The sequence below is a fragment of the Canis lupus genome, chromosome 7 (genome assembly GCF_003254725.2).
Source record: "Canis lupus dingo isolate Sandy chromosome 7, ASM325472v2, whole genome shotgun sequence".
In the NCBI taxonomy this organism is placed as follows: domain Eukaryota; kingdom Metazoa; phylum Chordata; class Mammalia; order Carnivora; family Canidae; genus Canis; species Canis lupus.
In genome coordinates, this window is record NC_064249.1 from 2,594,834 (window position 1) to 2,614,057 (window position 19,224).

At 46.0% G+C, this 19,224-nt stretch overlaps 1 protein-coding gene across 5 annotated transcripts in view; it reads right to left on the bottom strand.

Annotated features, from left to right (window-relative positions):
- Positions 1-5,753: 5,753 nt before the first annotated feature.
- NR5A2 (nuclear receptor subfamily 5 group A member 2) overlaps positions 5,754-19,224 on the bottom strand; it is a 138,012-nt gene continuing 124,541 nt past the window's right edge. For 4 of the 5 annotated variants that reach the window (XM_025458635.3, XM_025458634.3, XM_035719246.2 and 1 more), the window contains exon 7: positions 7,435-9,154. In XM_025458635.3, the coding sequence (XP_025314420.1) occupies positions 8,907-9,154 (248 nt within the window). In that variant the 3' untranslated portion in view covers positions 7,435-8,906. Of the gene's footprint in view, positions 5,936-7,434; positions 9,155-19,224 lie in introns of those variants that run through there. The other variant, XR_004817455.2, reaches the window with a different exon arrangement.

Here is a 19,224-nt window from a genome sequence, read left to right on the forward strand (position 1 = left end):
AAAGAGGTTCACCATCAGGGTCCGGCCCCGCAGAGCTGCGTGGACCCCCACACTGGCCCTCAGCAGCGTTAGGACTTGGGCCACGCTGTTCGACTGCTGTGAGTTTCAGGGTCCTTGGTCATAAGCAGGGTCGTCCTGAGGATTAAATGAAATCGTTTTTGTGTGTTAGGGTAAATGTGAAGCTTCTGAAACAAAAAAGACCCCAAAGTACGGTGGCTTAACTAAGAACAGTGTGTTTCTCTCTTATGTAAGTCTCGTCGCCGGATGCCACTCAGCAGGCCCCCGAGGGACCCAGGTCCTCCTACCCTCTTGCTCCTCGGTCCCCTGGGGGTCAGGATTGCTGCCTCACTTGGCCTCCAGCTGGGGGGGGAGGTGGATAAGGGCCAAAGTCCAGGTCGCAGGGCCACACCTCGCTCAGAAGGGAGGGAAATGTAGCCTCTAACTGGTGGCCACGTGTCCGGGAAGGATGTTGGGGCGACAAGATGGCTCTCAAGTGTGTCATGCCAGGTAGCACGTAAGCAGAGGCTGCTGTTTTCATGAATTATTCTTTTAAAGAAAGATGTATTTATTTATTTGAGAGAGAGGGACAGAGGGAGGGAGAGCGCTCGTGCACACAGTGAACTGGGGTTGGGGCAGAGGGTGAGGGAGAGAGGCAGACTCCCAGCCGAGCTTGGAGCCTGACGTGGGGTCGGTCTCACCATCCGGAGATTGTGACCGAAGCCGAAATCAAGACGCGGACACTTAATTGAGCGAGCCACCCAGGCCCCCTCGTATGTGTCCTTTGAATGCATTTCCTTAACTAGATCATTGCCTGGCACATAGTAGAGGCTCAGCTGCTATTTTTCAGGTGAGAAATACTGGATTAATAAATAAATTGTTGGGAGGGGGGCTGGGAGGGTGGGGTAAGTGGGTGCCCGGCATGCGGGAGGGCTCGTGAGGGCGTGGGCACCGGCTGTTGCACGGGCCTGCTGGGCCACGCAGCTCTGCCTCTGAAACCAATAATACATTCTCTGTGTTAATTAATTGCATTTGAATTTTAAAAAATCAAAAATTGTTTTTCTTCCAATTAAGATTTTTTTTTAATTTTTATAAAGTTATTTTTATTGGTGTTCAATTTGCCCACATATAGAATAACACCCAGTGCTCATCCCGTCAAGTGCCCCCTCAGTGCCCGTCACCCAGTCACCCCCACCCCCCGCCCACCCCCACCCTTCCCCCACCCCTAGTTCGTTTCCCAGAGTTAGGAGTCTTCATGTTCTGTCTCCCTTTCTGATATTTCCCACACATTTTTTTTTTTTTTTTATGGCTGCGCTGGGCTTTTCTGGTGAGGCCTCTTCCATCTGCTCCCTTCCGCCCGATGGCGGGGAGAGCGGGAAGCACGGGGCGGGGGAGCGAGGCCCAGCCAGGCCGGAGGCTGAGCCCGGCTGGCCCGAGGGCCCCTTGCCGCCCGGAGGAGGCGGACGCGGCACAAGCAGCACCTCCACGGCCACGAGCTCCACGGCAGGGGTGGAGGAGCCTGGGGTGTGCGGATAGCATTTCTCCAAAAGTAGCCACTTCCTTTCTCAGGACGCCAGCCACCGCCTGCCGCGAGGACGAGCTGGTCTCACGTGCTTGGCAGGCTGGGATTTCTCCGTGGCCTCAGACCTAAACACTCCAGTGAGCGTCGTGCATTCCTGTGGCACATGCCGGGGGCCCCGGAGCCGCTGGATCTTGCCCGTCAGGATCTCCTCATGCGCCCGGACTCCAGACACACAAGCGCATTTTCCCGGAGGGGGGAGGAAGTGAGGAGAAAGAGCCTTCCCGAAGCCCTGGGCCGGGCTGTTTGGAGGGGCAGCTGGATCGCCCCGCTGTCAGTTGTGGAGCGTCCCTGGAGGGGACCCCGGGCCCCCACACCGCCGTCAATCCAGCTTTAGGGGGAACGGCTTCTGGGGAACGACAGCCCCTGATGGAGTCGGCTTCGTTTTTGGAAAGCTTTGACTCTAGACCTTTTTCTTCTTCGCATCGTGCCCAGCTCTCGCTCTGCACCCCTACCCATTCAGCTACCCCGGGCCTGCTCCCTGGGGCCGCAGGCCCCGCTTCCTCTGCCTCTTGCCGCTCTTCCCTCCGATGGTGTCCACGACCCGAGCGCCTGGGCCGAGGGGGTAATGCCACCCTCGCTGCCTCCGTCCTTGGATTGACCACTCGCTCGGGACGGCAGTCGAGGCCTAGTCACACGTGCCAGCCATCCCTGCGGGACACACGGAACTCATCAGCGACACGGAGCTTGGGTGGATGAGCGTGTTGGAGGGGCGCTAGGTGATCTCGGTCTGGGCCCCACCCAAACGTCTGGGGTCAAGGAGACAGACGGGAGCGCTGTCCCCAGTCTCCCCCGGAGCCCCTGTGCGGCCTTGCTCTCTTCTCCGGCCCGGGCCGGTGGCTTCGAGCTGTTCCAGGCACTGCCCTTGCCCCAGGCTCACCGTGGACAGGGGCGACCCTGGCAGAGAAACGTCAGAGGCGTCGGGCCTAGAAATGGGGTCTCTGGGCTTGGCTGGGGAGGGGCCTCGAAGGGTTGGGGCAGCGGGAAGCTCTCTCCACGCCGCTGTGAGTTTGCCAAGGCTCCGGGGGACGCCCTAGAAGCTCCCCGGCAGGAAGGAGCAGGCTGTGTCCGGGCGGCAAGTAGCTCAGGGCGGTTGGTGCGCTTGGGGAACAGAGTAGGGAAGGGGGTGCCGCGTCCCAAAAGGCCCGAGGGGGGGTTCTGAGCGGGCAGGCTGGACATTCTTCCTGAAGACAGTGGGCCTCAGAGGCCTGGAGGCCAGGGGGCCACGAGCTTGGCCCTGGGGGCGCTGGCGCTGGGGCGCAAGCCTGCAGGGCGTTGAGGGGGGCGCCTGGGGGTCACCGGAGGCCGTGGAGCTCGAGGCCTGACCTCACCTGCAGGGCCGGGAGGAGAGGGCCCATCGGGGGGGTCCGGGCAGAGGGGCAGGAGGAGAGCAGGCCTGGCCCAGCTTGTGGGGAACCTGGGCAGCTTCGAGCCCAGCGCCTCAAGTGCTGGAGGCCTGGGTCCCGCAGACCTGAGGCCCCCGGAGCTGAGCCGGGGCGACAGGGGCGCAGGCCGCTGCGGGATAGGGCGAGGCCAGGGTCGCCATCTGCGGCCCATCAAGCTCAAGAACCAGGTGCAAATCAAGTCTCAACACGTGGTCTCCTTCTGGCCCTTTCTGACTGGGGTGGTCCTTTTTCTTTCTTTTTTTTTTTTTAAATTTATTCACAAGAGACACACAGAGAGAGGCAGAGACACAGGCTCTCTGCAGGGAGCCCGGTGCGGGACTCGATCCCGGGACCTTGGGGTCACTCCCTGGGCCCAGCCCCCCGGGGGTCCCTGACTGGTACGGTCCTGAGGACAGTTTCAGATCCGGGGTCCCAGGGCCTCTGGCCTGGCCTCCACCGTCCGTCCCGGGCAGCCTGAGATCTGGAGGACACGGGCCTCAGCTTGAGTCGGTGTAGAGGGTCCAGCACACCCGAGTCTACCAGTTTCTTGGTGGTTTAGTGTCAAACTCTTATCAGGGACACTCAGTAATTAGTCTAATTACACTTCTTTTTGCCTCTTTTCCAGCAACAATCAAACACGCAACATTTCATAGATTGGTTCTTAAGTTTTTCTACAAACCAACCACAATTACTGCCTGACATGTCACCAAATTATTAATTCCTAACTTAACATATAACAAATGCTTATGTGCAGCAGTTAAAGGAGTGCAAGAGTATTTATTTTGAGTGACTCAACTATACACTTCCTGTTCAGTGTTAAGGAAAATTGGTCCTTATTATTCCAGGGAAATGTCAAGATCGCTAAGTATCGTAGCATTTTGACCTGTGTTATGTCGAGCAAACTCTCCACATGTTTCTCATAAAAATATACATCAGAGATGGTTTCAAACTGGATGTCAAACTTAGTTAAAGGTATAAACCTCTTCAAAGTTATTGTGAATATCAAATATAACAATCAAACGCCCATCAGCGTGGGCCACTTTTTTCTTAGAGGCTCCAGCATACTGATGGATTTAGCAACTTCGTGAGTGTTATTCTAGGTGACGGAGTGGGGCCTCTGCTCTCATCGGGATGACCTCTACTGGCTGCTGGATTGGGCTTTGGGGAAACTCCGTCTCCACAAAATTTTTAAAAAGTATGTATAACTGGGACGCCTGGGTGGCCCAGTGGTTGAGCATCTGCCTTTGGCTCAGGGCGTGACCCCGGGGTCCTGGGATCGAGTCCCGCACCGGGTTCCCCACAGGGAGCCTGCTTCTCCCTCTGCCTGTGTCTCTGCCTCTCTCTCTCTGTGTCTCTCAGGAATAAATAAATAGAATCTTAAAAAAAAATGTGTATAACCACTTCTAAAAACATTTAAAAAACTGACGTTCTATTCTTGCTGGACGTGGGCCTGCGATGATTACCTGGGCTATGCGTATGTAAGAATGCATCTAAATGTGCACTTTTCTGCATGTAAGTTGTAGCTCAAGTAAACATGAACACGTGTTTTCATATTCCATGGAATGTCAGCAAGCATTTTTTTTTAAATAAAGTTCTTCCTGGTAAGAGGTTGATGAGGGAGATGCGTTTTATAGGCCACTCATTAGTTTCTTCAAAGCCTTAGTTTCGTCATCTAGCAGACCCTAAGTGGGGTGTTTTGAATCCGACTCCTTGGTATCTTTTTGATGGACCCTAAGAAAAATCAGCGCCTTCGTGGCAGAGGGAGGAGGACTCCTGCTTAGCTGGGGACGGCAGACGTGGCGGGAGAGAAGATAGCTTTCCCTGCATCACAGTGTTTCATAAGCATATTGTCTTGTGGCTCTTGCCAAATTGCAGAATCAAAATATACAATTATATATTATTATTTTCTGGGCAGCCCGGGTGGCTCAGGGGTTTAGCGCCGCCTTCAGCCCAGGGCGTGATCCTGGAGACCCGTGATCGAGTCCCGCGTCGGGCTCCCTGCATGGAGCCTGCTTCTCCCTCTGCCTGTGTCTCTGCCTCTCTCTATACTTTTGTAATCGAGGTATTTATTTATTTCCAAATGGATTTTGTATGTATTCTCTTGTTTTAAACATCCCCAAAGGACTCAATGGTGCCGAAGAAGGCTAATTTCTAGGACATAGACATGTTACTTTTTAGGGTTAAACTCCAGAAAACATAAAGGCTTTTAGGCTTCCACGTTACCAGTATTTGTACACTTAGCTGTGATTCAATGCCTGATTTTATCCACCGTCTTTTCCTTTTGAAGCAAATCCTAAGTGTCACCCTGGTTTAGAGACAGTGTGGTGTAAGCATTTTAGATTGTGGATTCTGGAGCCAAAATACCTGGGTTGAAATCCCTGCTCCATCACTGGCTAGTTTCTCACTCTGAGCAAGAAACCCTAAGAAGATCATACTAATACCAGATAGAGCTGTTCTGAAGATCCCTCGGTAGTTTTTAGGGCACAGGGTAGACAAAAAGCTAAGTGTCTTTAAGATTTTCCTGCCAAAAAAACAAAAAAGATTTTCCTGCCAATCCGTTACCACAGTAAATAATGTAAAATGCCTTATTTGGTGTGTAGAGAGAGGAATGCACAGACTGTTTAATGCTTCGACTATCCAACCAAGGGCACAACTACCCTAGCTACTATCTAGAGAGGGTAACGTGGTCTGTTCCTGTGGAATTCTTTGGACTCCACGCCTAGTCAAGTATTTTAACTGCTCGGGAGCTTCAGTCTCTCGTAGAATGAGGACAGCATATAAACTTTTAAAAATTATCAGGCTGGGCATATCAATATTTATTGAAATACTGAAAAAAAATCCATTTTGTCGAGAAATTCCTGGCAAGAACTGACATGACAATATGTATTTCACTGATACAGTAAGAAAACGCCAACAAGTAACCGACTTCACACTCTAAACATTGCGTGGATTCAGGTCCAAGGTAGCTGCAGATCTGTAATACAAACGTTCAGACATTACAGATTGTCTGTTTACAAACATAGACCAACTATAATAAACCAGGCTAAGCCGAAAACGCTTCTATCTGAGTCTGCTTTTACTAATAAATCCCGTGATTGATAAGGCAGTTGCTAAGGAAAATGTCTCATTCCAGACTGGTTTAACAATGGACACTAGAGAAATTTCATTTGCCAACTTTGGATGGGCCACAGCCCGGTGGCCGAGGTGCGTTCCTGTTTTTATCGACTTCCGATCTTGATGTCACCAGGAGTGTGGATGCGACTCTCCGAGTTGCCCGTCTTTCTAGGCCTACTCAGGATGGAATTTGCTGGGTCATCAACATACCAGTATGTTTGACATTACTTAGGTTTAATATTCAGCGGAGAGTACTACAGTTATTATTTAAAATAAGAAAACACGGACTTTCAGAATCAACCTATTTAGGGGTGGGTTTTTTTGTTTTTGTTTTATGGGTTTTTTTGCAAAGCTAAAGACCCTCCAGATAACTATTCCACGAATCTCATAATTGCCGCCACCCATGTTCCACATAGAGGACGCCACTTTCGGTAACTGTCGACAACAGCCATTCCCCTCCACGGGTCTTCTGGCCAGCGCGGGGTTTTAACTGGGGAGACTAAGGAGGCTGCCAGTCTACTGAATGCTTTGGACACGGACTCTGATCAGCTGTGTTTCATTGTCCTTTGAGCCACGGTTACAGGTGACTGAGATTTTGCACGAGGAGCTGTGGACACTTCAGCTTAGCGAATGTGTACCCTTCACGCGGACGAATATTAGAGGCGATTAAAAAATAATAATAAAATAATCCTTTTTGTACACACAGACGTAGTAACTAATATCTTTGGTATACAACTTACAACGCTTGTAAAGGAAACCAGGTAAGACTCCACCCTTGGTAAATTTACTTGAAAACAGAGGAAACTCCGAGTCACATAATTTACAATAGATATTAAATAAACTACAGCAAGAATTATGAAGATTTACAGACATTTAATCAAGTGAATGATTCTTTTAATTCATTAAGACCCTTCTCTGTCCCTGAACTATGTTCCACTAACTTGAAGACATGCTACAGTAAACACATATATTTGGTTTCTTCGGTCTTGGCTATATCTTATACAAAGGTGAAACCAAGGAACAATAAATTAGCATCGTAATTGTCTACAGTTGAAACTATGATATACAATATAAATAAACTATTCAAAAGCCCGAAACATTTATGAAAAGAATTAAGGGACTAGGAGATACTTTTAGTTTTTACAGTTTTTACAACAAGTGATTGTGCCGCTGATAATCTCAAAGAAATCAAAGTCTAAATGAGATTCCCACTGTTGATTTTAGTGTCTCACGACATACAATAATTAAGTACTGTTAAAAATAATTACCGATCAGAAAAATAACATTAAGGAAATTACTGCTTTCGCTATTTTTTGTCATATCACGGTTCCCCGCCCTCCCCCCCCCCCCACCGCCCCACAGGACCTAAAGAATGTAAACACTATCTTTTATTTGACTTTAAAGTATTAATACTTTATTTCAAACCAATGTTGATCCACATCTGCACAGCTACCTCTCGGAATTGTGAAATAAGGCAAGACTTCCATACCTGTGGCATTGCGTGTCAATAATACTGCTAACGTTGTTTTGGAGGATTGGTTTTGCAATTCTTTGTCCTTCAGTGTTTGTTCTAGAGCAGACTTTGGTCTAGGACTCAGGTCAGTATCACGCTCTTCCTTTCCCTTTCGGGGAAGGTGGGAACTGCTTTAGCATCCTTCCAAGTCCATATGTGAGCATCACTGCTGCCGTTCTACGCCTAGGGTACGTTCAATCGCCAACAAGCAAGGAGACTTGGGGCAGTTTATTAGCTCACCCTTTCCTTTCCTTTTGCATAGCTTAACATGCTTCAGCTTTAAACTACTTAGCACGGTGACTACTTGACATCCCAGTAAAATACATTTTGGGTTTTCTTTCTAAATGAACTACAAACGTCGATGGCTAAAAAGACGGAGGTACCCTAACAAGCCTTCCGGCAAGAGATTTCTATGAAGTCGGACGACGCCAAAGCCACGTCTCAGTAACAGTAGCAGAAATTAAGGTCTAGCGTGCCTTAGCTATGGAGCATTTGCTTTAGGTTTGTAGTCCTTTCCCTTAATATTGATTAATGCTTCTATAAGATCAGAAGAGGGATACTGCCTGCTTCTAATTTATTTTTTTTTGACATTATGAACACATGACAAAACAAACCAGAACATACTTAAAATGGCAAGCTAACCTATTCTAGACTGTTCTTATCAGCTGTTTGCAGGTCTAAGACACAGACATTCAAAATTAGGCTTTTCATGATTTGGTGGAGCTACTAGTGGGTGTGGCTGAGCACAAGCCCATGATCACAGGACAGAAGGTGCTGGGTCCTTGAAAGGAAGAGGGAAGGAAGGGCTAGTACAGGTGCAGCTGATGGGTTTTTGAGTTTGGTTCAGCTTAACCATGGAGGCATTTCTGTAAGCTCGAATCCCCTGCTGTATAAGCCTAATTAATAACACAGATCAGTTCCTAAATTTCTTCACAGCGGAGATCGGTTTAAATATACAAGAATAGTTCCGTCCATTGTTATTCTGCTATTGTGTCGGTATCCACCCGTGAGTTCAATCCACTCCAGTCACAATGTCTTTTATGTGGAATCCTTTGGGGATGTGAAGCTTTTGATTCACAGTTTGCAGATACAAATACCCTGATACGTCATTTACTTGCTATTAAGTATTTGATTATTATGCCTTTTTAAACTCAATATCCTTACACCAAGTCTTTAATTAGTGTTGCTTGGAGCAGTTCAGAGTATTGTTTCCTTCTTTTTTTTTTTTTTTTTTTCCTTTCTGTCTTTCTTCCTGTTCCTCTTCCCTCCCTTCCAATATCTTTTTCGTTTTGAAAGCAGAGCTTTGAGGGCTGGCAACCTAAGCTCTTTTTGCATGCAACATTTCAATGAGGAGGTTGTTATAGGGCACATCCCCGTTCAGGTGCTTATAGTAGAGGTATTCTTCAGCCTGCATGCTGATGGCCCGGATTTCAGGTAATCGAAGAAGTAGCTGCCCAAATTTCTCTGTTTGCTGTGGGTAGTTGCACATTGTATAGTCCAGCAGGGCGGCATTGACTTGTTCCTGGACACCTTCTACCAGCTGGAAGTTCTCAAGGTTTTTGACATCTGGATTTAAAAAAAAAAAAAAGGCACGCTATTTTAATGGCATTTTAATTCCTGTTTACCACAGCAGTGTGTTCAATTAATGGATATATTTTCCTCCTGACATAAAGCATACTTTATATGCTGCTGAATATTCAGTAAGCCCCACTCACCAAGCTTCCTGGGAAAAGGATCACAAAAGGGCTTTAGGAGAATGTCTTGTTGAAATTCTGCATATACCTCAAATCAATTAGACACCAATGGATTTCGAGCAAGGTCAACTCTTTTCATATCTTACAAAAGGGAAGGTTTGAGGATTCCTAAAGTAGAGGGATCATAATATATTGCCAGCAAATGAGTCCCTAGAGAAAGACCTATCTTAACCCAGTATATTACACAATTCATATAATTCTGTATTAATTTTTCTGACCCAAGGTGAAATCTGTGTCCAGGGTATGATGTAGTTAATTCTAATAAAAAGTGACAGGGTTCTTGTTTCTGTTTGACATTTTCTAAATGATTCTGAAAGCCTTTGACTTGTCTAGCCTATGCTAATGAACCATCTGGTACACTCCAGTGACTGCCGAAGAATATTCGCTACTGGGAACCCTCTAAAATATATATCTCAGTGACTAATGATCTTTATCAAATGAAAGCCTTGTCCTTTTGCCAGAATCCGCGCCAGGATGGCCGGTGCCCTTTAACCTGAACGGAGGGTCTGACACTTTCCTTTCCTCGTTTTTCTTCTGGTCTGGGGTCCCTCATCCAGAGAAGAGGGACGTGGGCGATTCATTCAGCCTAACTCCGGTGATCATCCAGCTGTTTTAGGTCATCTGCCCTAGAGGTCCTCATAAATATTGAATGAGGGGGAAACACAGAGTCAAAAGCGGACAGACTGACACATACACAAATCCATACACAGACAATGAACACGGGAAACCGGTTATGTTGGACCTTTCTCTTCTGGAGTTTATTTAATGTTAACTACGACTTTTACATAGTGTGTATATAGAAGACTCCGGAAAAAAACAGATAGATACACGTGTTTACATCCATCCATGCTAGGAAAGTAAACAGATGCAGCACCCCTCCGGCCCTGTTTTACTTTCTAATTGGACAAAAATAAATAAGAGTGATTCTGAAGAAAACCACATAATACCATGATTAAAAGGTTAAGCGCACTAAACTCTGTTACTAGTTACCATAGTAACTCACACCCGATACTTCTGGCTCTCAACGTGGCGGTTCGATGTAGCCTGCACAAATGTGCGTGTCCACTTTGGGATCTCCGAATACTTTTTTTATTTTTTAAGATTTTATTTATTTATCTACGAGAGTCACAGAGAGGGAGGCCGAGACACAGGGCGAGGGAGAAGCAGGCTCCCTGTGGGGAGCCCGATGCGGGACTTGATCTCGGGACCCCGGGGTCACGGCCTGGGCCACAGGCAGACGCTCCACCGCTGAGCCCCCCGGTGCCCCTCTGCAAATACTTTTAGTTGCACGCCTATACTCAAATAAAAAAGTAAAAAAAAAAGGAAACCCACACGAAATGGTTACCTCGGATTTAGTATTTAAACATGTCTGGGATGATTTTAGTGTTTATATTCGGAGCCATAACTTTGCATTAAACACATGTCCCCTTCCCCATCCCCCCAAGTCTCTGTCCCAAATTAAAAACAGTGAGGAATTCGTACTGAAATAGGTACATAGTGTGAGCACTGGATACCACAATCTATTTCAAAGTGCAATGGGTGAATTAAAAAAAAAAAAAAAAAAAGTGATGGTTAACGAGCTGTACCAACAGGCAATGCTGCTTTATTTGGAACCGAGCCTTCTTGCAGCCTTTAAACCGGCAGGCAGGCTGTCCACCCAACTTTCTTTCTTTTTTTTTTTTTTACATACGTCCCACTTTACAGTTAACACTTTCCATCGGGTTTAAAAGATTTTAAGAATGATCTTAAATTATTTAGAAGTCCTGATAAATTATTAGAAGTACTGATAATTACATTCGGTTCAGAATCACAAAATGTCAGCAATTGGAAAAACAGCACCGCCAGTCTCTAGGACAGAATTTAGCTTCTCGCCAGCTCTGTCCCCCATGGTGCATGTTGTCTCACGGGCTCACATTCTGGTTGTGGGTACAGGTCCTTTGTAAAGGCTCACGGCAGAGAGCTAATAGAATTTTTAAATAGCTCATCTGGGGGCACCCGCGTGGCTCAGTGAGTTAAGCGGCTGTCTTCGGCTCAGGTCATGACCCCAGGGTCCTGGGATCGAGCCCAGCATCACATCGGGCTCCTTGCTCCGCGGGGACCCTGCTTCTCCCTCTGCCTGCCACTCTCCCTGCTTGTGCTCGCGCTCTCACTCTCTCTCTTCCCCTCTGTCAAATAATAAAATAAATAAAATCTTTAAAAAGATAAAAATTGTTCATCTAAATTCTGGCAAAATTTCTTGATGCTTTTTCTTTTGACCCTTCACCCAAGCTTGAAAAGAGAACTCACCTTTCTCTCTGACATACGACTAGAAGTTGAAAAGGAAAACAAGCACCTTTCTGTATTAGAGTGAATTAAACCCAAGTCCAGCAAAACCACTGGAGTGGAGCATTACTTTATGCTACAGTGAAAGACACTCTCACAAGCAAGGAAAGCCAACAACAGTCATAGAGATTAATAGGGAGGATGTAGGAATTTGCACAGTATAGAAATGGAAGATAAATGAGTAACAGTCTTTTTAGAAAGTTGTTTTTGAAACTTTCTTTTTGCAATAAATGTATTTTTTGAGAACTAGGTTCTACCTTCTGTGGTAAATCATGCCACTCTGTTAAGAAAAAGAAACCTGTTAAAAAACATAAAATAAAGGTTAGATCATTAGTCCTTGTTTATGTGTTTACAGTTATCACAGAATGATCATTTAAAGTCTTCAGATTAGCATGTGCCGGGTAATTTCTATAAACGCTGGCCCAAACTGGTACCTTTCCCCTAAAAGTTTTAAAATATATGCCATTTTCTTTCTGGAATAAGTATACAGGAGTCCCATATTCTGGCCCTATATATAATTTTCCTCTAAAGTTCATCAGAGTTTAATTCACACGACTGATTTAATTTTCCCATAAGCTATTTTTAAAAAAGATTTTATTTATTTATTCATGAGAGACACAGAGAGAGAGAGGCAGAGACACAGGCAGAGGGAGAAGCAGGCTCCATGCAGGGAACCCAACGTGGGACTCGATCCTGGGTCTCCAGGATCACGCCCTGGGCTGAAGGCGGCCTTAAACCGCTGAGCCACCCGGGCTGCCCCCATTAAGCTACTTCTAAGAATTTCTCACTGAATCTAACAAAAGTTATGCTGCTAATTGCCCCAAAGGTACTTAGTGAATGTCTATTTTGTTTCTCGGTCTATAGAGACAATTTGTAGTAATTTGGTTATCAACGATCCTGATGTCTAAGCTATATAAGGTTTAAAAAAAAAAAAAAGAAAAAGATTCTTATTGAATTACTCCCATTTACTGACGGATCATTGCTCCGCCAGTTGACTCTACTTTCAGCGCTCAATTCCTCTCGCTGCATTTTGCACTGCTTTAGTCCATTTCCCTAGTAGACTGTGGGCATCTTGGCGTGAGGACTCTGTATTAGCCAAAGCATCCCCGGAGAGTTCTCCGATTAATGTTTGCTTTATATTATTGATGTATTTGTCCAAGATTGATATCACTGTGACATTACCTATTACATTTAAATTGTTAAGTATCCTATGAGCCAATTCCCTGCCTTTTTCTAATTCAAAACTGGCTTTCAAAAATTGATTTATACAATAGATTTCTCCCTGAAATAAAATATTTAAAATGGGATAGTGTTTTCTATTTAAAGAATCCTGCGTGAATCCTTCTGCGGTCTGAATAATCAAGCCTTAATTTACATGTTTTGCCAATGAGGATTTTTACTGGTCAGTTTAGCTTTGAGGGAAATGCGCCCACGTCCTCATGTGGATTTGGAATCCTGAGCTCCTGCACTTCATCTTTGGCCTGGGAGGCGGACCTTAGTTTCTCTACTAAGGTCGAGATGGTTCCTAAGGCCTTAAAAGCAATAGAGAAGGTAAGTGCCAAATTCCTCTTTTCTGTAGTTCACTTGTATTTACTTTTTAGCAAGAGTCCAGAAAGTAAAGTGTGCTCTCACAATACTCATGGAATTCGTTTTTTAACAAGATTTGATTCACTGATTGATTGAGAGAGAATGGGGGAGGGGGAAGTCTCAAGCAGACTCCGTACTGAGCACGGATCCCAACTCAGAGCTTGATCTCACAACCCTGAGATCATGACCTGAACTGAAATCAGGTGTCAGATGCTTCACCAACCGAGTCACCCAGGCACCTCATGAAACTAGTTTTTACGCTTAGTCATGTCCTTTTGTGAAAATTCACGCATGAAATACATTTAAAATCTTAAGCACTTTCTCTGGGATGTTCCTCCTATAAATCAAGCCCTATTCCACAGTAAGTAATGAATGGCGGCCAGCATACTTAGGAGTCTAAATTCATCTATAACACCAAAAATTCAAGAATGAACGGATATTAAATTATATGAGAAATCAGAATTTGGAAAAATTGCTACATATTCTGGAGCCCTCCATTATCTGGAGATATGTTTTTGAGATATGCTGTTCAGTTCCCATATTGAACACCGTTTGTACCATATTCGGATTTTAGAAAGAGACTCAGCTGGAAGAGGGAAGATTGCCGGGAAACCAAATTTCGCACCAGTTCTTCTGAGGTGTCTTAGGCTGGATCTCAAAAAAGTCCATGTGGCAGGTACCAGAGAGGCAGATTTGACCCTCCAGATTCTCCGCTGAAATTTATATAAGCTGCATTTTAATGCAATTTAAAATATACAAGTTAATGAACTCTATCATGGCAAATTCAGAGTCAGAAATTGTAGGTAAACAGACAGAGGCCTCCCCAACCCTTTCTCTATGGCCTTTAAATTTTGATGACCAGCAAAAGCATTTTGTGCTCCTCCTCTAAGTATCAATCTCTTATCATCTATTCTACTTTATTCACTCAGGGACTAATTACCAACTTTTTATATGAAGCAGCATTACGATAAGCTCACAGTGGCATGCTCAGATTTTTTCCACCCTTATTGGAAAGTAAACCCTTAGGTCTTCTTGAATATATTACAGTGCTGGCTTCTCAGTCATACACAACACTCTGAAGCGGAGGATACTGATTTCTGCCTCTCTGGAACCTGCCACATGGCACAGCCTGTAAATCTTCCTGTTCAGCACTTTTTTTTTTTTTTCCCAGGGATGGGTCCTTTGCAGAGCAAGGGGGCCGGGGAGTTGGGGGCGCTGGGGGCTCAAATGGAGTGTTCTGTCTTTTGCGGAGAAGATAATTACCTTTGTTAATTTTCCACATATGGGAAAACAATTTTATCTTGCCCTTTAAAAGATACGAATGTGGGGGGAAAAGAGGTACCACTTTGCACCTGGAGAACGCTTCTTTTCCTTGAGGCTTGTGGAAGGAGGACGATCCGTAAATTGGTATACACTTTGTCCTCAGAAGACCCTCCTCCTTTGATAAGCCAGGAACAGAGAAAGGAAAGGATTTTTCTGTGAGGGATTAATTTTTAAAATTATGCTTTAAAGGGCTCTCTTTAAATAATTTATACGCCTAATTTCGTAAGAACTTTGAGAGCAATCTGCCAATTCTTTTCCCATGAACAAAGTTCACTTGACAAAAGAGTGAGGGCCCTGTAGGGGTTGGAGAAGCAAGGACAAGGTGTTTTTAGTGCTGATGTCCAAGATTAAATTCTATCCTGTTTGCAGCAAAACGTCCAACTCAGGATTTTAAATTCATCACTGCTAAGTCCCCTCCAACAACGTGCTTGTGCACGTATGCTGATTAACCCGAGAGCTATTTTTAGCAACCAGAATATATATGATTCAGTGCCTTCATATGCAAACTGCTAACAAGAAAATGCAACTCTTTGGCAGGAGCCGCGTGCAGGACTGCGGACAAGTAGCATATGCATTATTTATGTACACAGAAAGAACAAGCCCTTACAACTCCGGGTGCTTCGGAGCTTCCAAGGCACGCTAACATGCATTATTGATCATCTTACACCTTTATGTATGTGCAGTATATGGATTCATTCATTCACTCATCCATTCATTCGCTCATCCATTCACCGTGACAGCCCTGTGCCGGGTATTAAAGACACGGGCACCCGTGTGGTAATAAAACCCACGATCTCTGTGTCAAGTAGTTTATTTCATGTACTAGAGGAAGCAGTGGGTGCCCTGGGCACACTCAGGATGAGCACCTGACCCAGGGCCTGAGGGATAAGAAGGGTTCCCGGGGGGAAGTCACAACTGAGGGGTCTTGAGAAATGAATCAGAGTGCGTTGGGCAGCACATGGAGGAAAAGGCCAGGGATGTGGGGCAGGAAGTTTCCTACAGGCAAAGCTTCAGGGACGGGGAGCACAAAGAGGTTCTTGGAACACGGTAAAGGGACTTAACTGCGGGGCAGGAGGAGAGTAGAGGGGCGGGATAAGGGTGGGCCATAGAGCTCCAGATGGAAGGACATCACATGTCACAAAGAGGCTGCATTTTGTTCTGAAAGCAACACAGAAGCCCTGAATGACTTTAAGAAGGGAACGGTCAGCCCTCTGATTTAGAAAGAGTGCTCTCCCAGGTGTGGAGAAGGGGTTGGTATAGGCAGGAGGGGCAGGGGCGGCAGTTCATGGCAGGGCCAGTCAGGAGGCTGTCCCAGGAATCGAGGGGAGAAGCCCACTGGGCCGTGGGGCTGGGATGGACTCGAAAGGCAGCAGCGATGGCTGGCACATCGGGGCTTGCTGGCCTCGTATTAATCGAGAGTGGGAAGACAGTGAAGGTCCTGGGTGACTTCTGAGTGTCTGTCAAGGGAGGAGGGTGGTGGCTTTCCTTTTGGCAAGAGGCACAAGAGCCTATGAGAGGGCGGTATTTAAAGTCTAGGTAAAGGGACGCCTGGGTCAGCAGCTTAGCATCTGCCTTCGGCCCAGGGCGTGATCCTGGAGACCCGGGACCGAGTCTCGCATTGGGCTCCCTGCATGGGGCCTGCTTCTCCCTCTGCCTGTGTTCTGCCCCCCACCCCCGTGTATCTTTCATAAATGAATAAAGACTTATATAAAATTAAAAACATTAAAAAAAAAAAGTCTAGGTAAAGCCATGTTGAACTTTAGGCAACTAGTAGATACGGAGGAAACGGCAGGAAGTGAGGGTCCAGATCTCAGCAGAGAGGCCTGGCTGGTGGCCTGGATTCGGGACTCCTCAACGGACCAGGGTAGGATGAAATTCTAGGGGTTGGTGAGAAAATGTTTAGAGAGAGAAAGGGGCCTAGTGGTGGGATTCTGGAGAAGGCTAACTTTTAAAAGATTCTTTCTTGAGAAGGTATTACAGGTGTTTTGATATGAAGACTCAGAGATTAAATAGCTTTTCTAAGATCTCAAAGTAAGCCAGACGCGGGGAGGGAGAAGCTACCATTTCCAAGCCCTGGTCAATGTGCACAGGCTTTTCTACGTGTTTCCTCATTTAACACCGTAAAGGATCTTGTTGGGAAGGTAGTGTTCTCCTCACTGTCCAGATAAAGAAACAGATTTACACAGGTCACGTAACTCCGTCCTCAGCTACTAAGACGCAGATCCGGAATCGTAACCGGCTCCCTGGCTCTAGAGCTCTCGAACCCTGGGGCCAGTCCTGCCGGGATCTGCCACCTGCTGAGGATGGAGAATGGGATGTCCTGGTTAATCAAACAGTTCATTTTCTAAAGGGTCTCATAATACATGAGCGGTTTCCAGAGAATTAGGACGAAATAATATGCTATTGACATTTATATCGATATGGCTCATCCCTTAATTTATCCTTGATGATGCTGAAGGAATTCTAACATCTTCAGTGCCACAGATCATTGTTATAAATCGCAGTTGCCACGGAGGCAGGGTACGACTGAGTGTCATGGGGTCTTTTCTGGGCAATCCCTGCGCCGCCCTTTCCACTGGGACTCTGAGGTGGAGGCGCTAAGAAATAACAGTGTCTTTCTGCTTCATAGCTGGCATTTTGGAAAAAGGGTTCAGTAGGGTTCCATTTACATAGTTAAAGAAGCACTTGGTTTTGTGATTATAATAATATCATTCAAAAGGAATTTGGACTGATTTAATCTCATTGACCAGCCCTGTCAAGCAAGTCATTCAATCCCTCCATGCCTGTGTTTCTATCTGCAAAATATGGGAAATAATTCTCTTAGTCTCTTAGGATCCCGGAAAAGTAAAATATGAATTAAACACAAATAAACTTTAAACATGTACAAGTATTACATACTCACACAAGGCATTATTTCTTAGCATTTTAATGATAAAATCTGAAAATTTTACCAATAAAACATACTGATAAAATCTTAAAGTTTGCGGATTAATCCATTTGCTTCCAGTATGCATCCCAAACAGCCATCTGCTCATCTTCCCTGCCATGAAGTTTCATGGAAAGAACCATCTCTGACGCTGCAATTTTCCAAAATTAATGGAAGGCACAGCGACTACTTGGAAGTTTATTCCACCCTCAATCACAAAGAATATTCCAGAAAATGGAACCGATTCTGAAATTTCAGATAAAGAATTTTCATTCGGTTGTACTGATTTCGAAGTCCAGTTTCCCCAGCCTCACACATGGTTGCCAGAGAAGCGCAGGCTCGGGAAATATCGTCCCATCAAGGATGTCACCTGGAGCAGTGCCTGCCCTTTTGTCAATTTTTTTTGTTCATGCTATGTCATCCCCAAGAGGCAGAGAACATTTAAATTTCTCCCTAATTAAATGTCTTTATTTTGGGTCTCAATTCTGTCTCTGTGAGATCATGAGCGTGTCACTATTTGGGGCCTCACGTCTTCCTCACCTGGGAACTTCAAGTGGGCCATGGTCTCTACTGTCACCCGTGGCTCTAACAGCCCTAACAGCCCGCGAGTGGGTGACCATGAAAGGAAGATACTGGATCGTCAACCAACAGGCACAGGCAGTACCCTGCAATCACCCCATTAGGCCATCACCAGCTTTTCTGCTCAACGTCTGCAAAGTATGTCAATTCTCCAAGGTGGCTTTGGGCCCAAGTGACCAATCATTTTTCTTTCTTTTCTTTCTTTTCTTTCTTTCTTTTTCTTTCTTTCTTTCTTTCTTTCTTTTTTTCTTTCTTTCTTTCTTTCTTTTCTTTCTTCTTTCTCTTTCTTTCTTTCTTTTTTTTTTTTTAAGATTTATTTATTTATGATAGATATAGAGAGAGAGAGGCAGAGACACAGGAGGAGGGAGAAGCAGGCTCCACGCAGGGAGCCCCACGCAGGACTCGATCACAGGACTCCAGGATTGCGTCTTGGGCCAAAGGCAGGCGCTAAACCGCTGAGCCACCCAGGCATCCCCCGACTAATCATTTCAAACGTTGTTCAGTACACAGCTAGGCTTTGACACAACGCGCCCAAAGAAACACAGCACCGAACTCATGGACGTTAAAGCAGCTCCCTCCTTCACGAGGAATGACGGAGCTGCTGCACGCACGGGAGCAAAGCTGGCTCAAGTGTGCAACCAACTCCTGCAGCCCGACACGCGCCAGGCGTCCATCCCTGGGTGCACATAACATGGAACTGAAGACCCAGGCCGTACTTACCTACTTTGAACAAAACGCTGGTCCGTGAGTTTACACACAGTTCCTCCTCAGAAGGAAACCAAGATCCTTTATCCTCGCCTACCTCGGGAACCCTCCTTACCTGCCTGCCTCACTCCTCTCCCGCCACACTGGTCGTCTTGCTGTTCTTCAATACCGCGACTTCCTTCTGCCGTAGGACCTTTGCACCTGCTGTTTCCTTATTCTGCATGCTTCTTCCCCCGGTGCAGGACTTATGGCTTCGCTACACTTTGGCCTCAAAGAAGTCTTTGCTGGCCACTCCCTCTGCAAAAGCTCTGCCTCACTCTATCACACTCTGTGTCCTCACTCTGCCTTATTTTTCTCTAAAATATATATGATAGGGATGCCTGTGTGGCTCAGGGCGTGACCCCAGGGTTCTGGGATCGAGTCCCACACCAGGCTCCCCA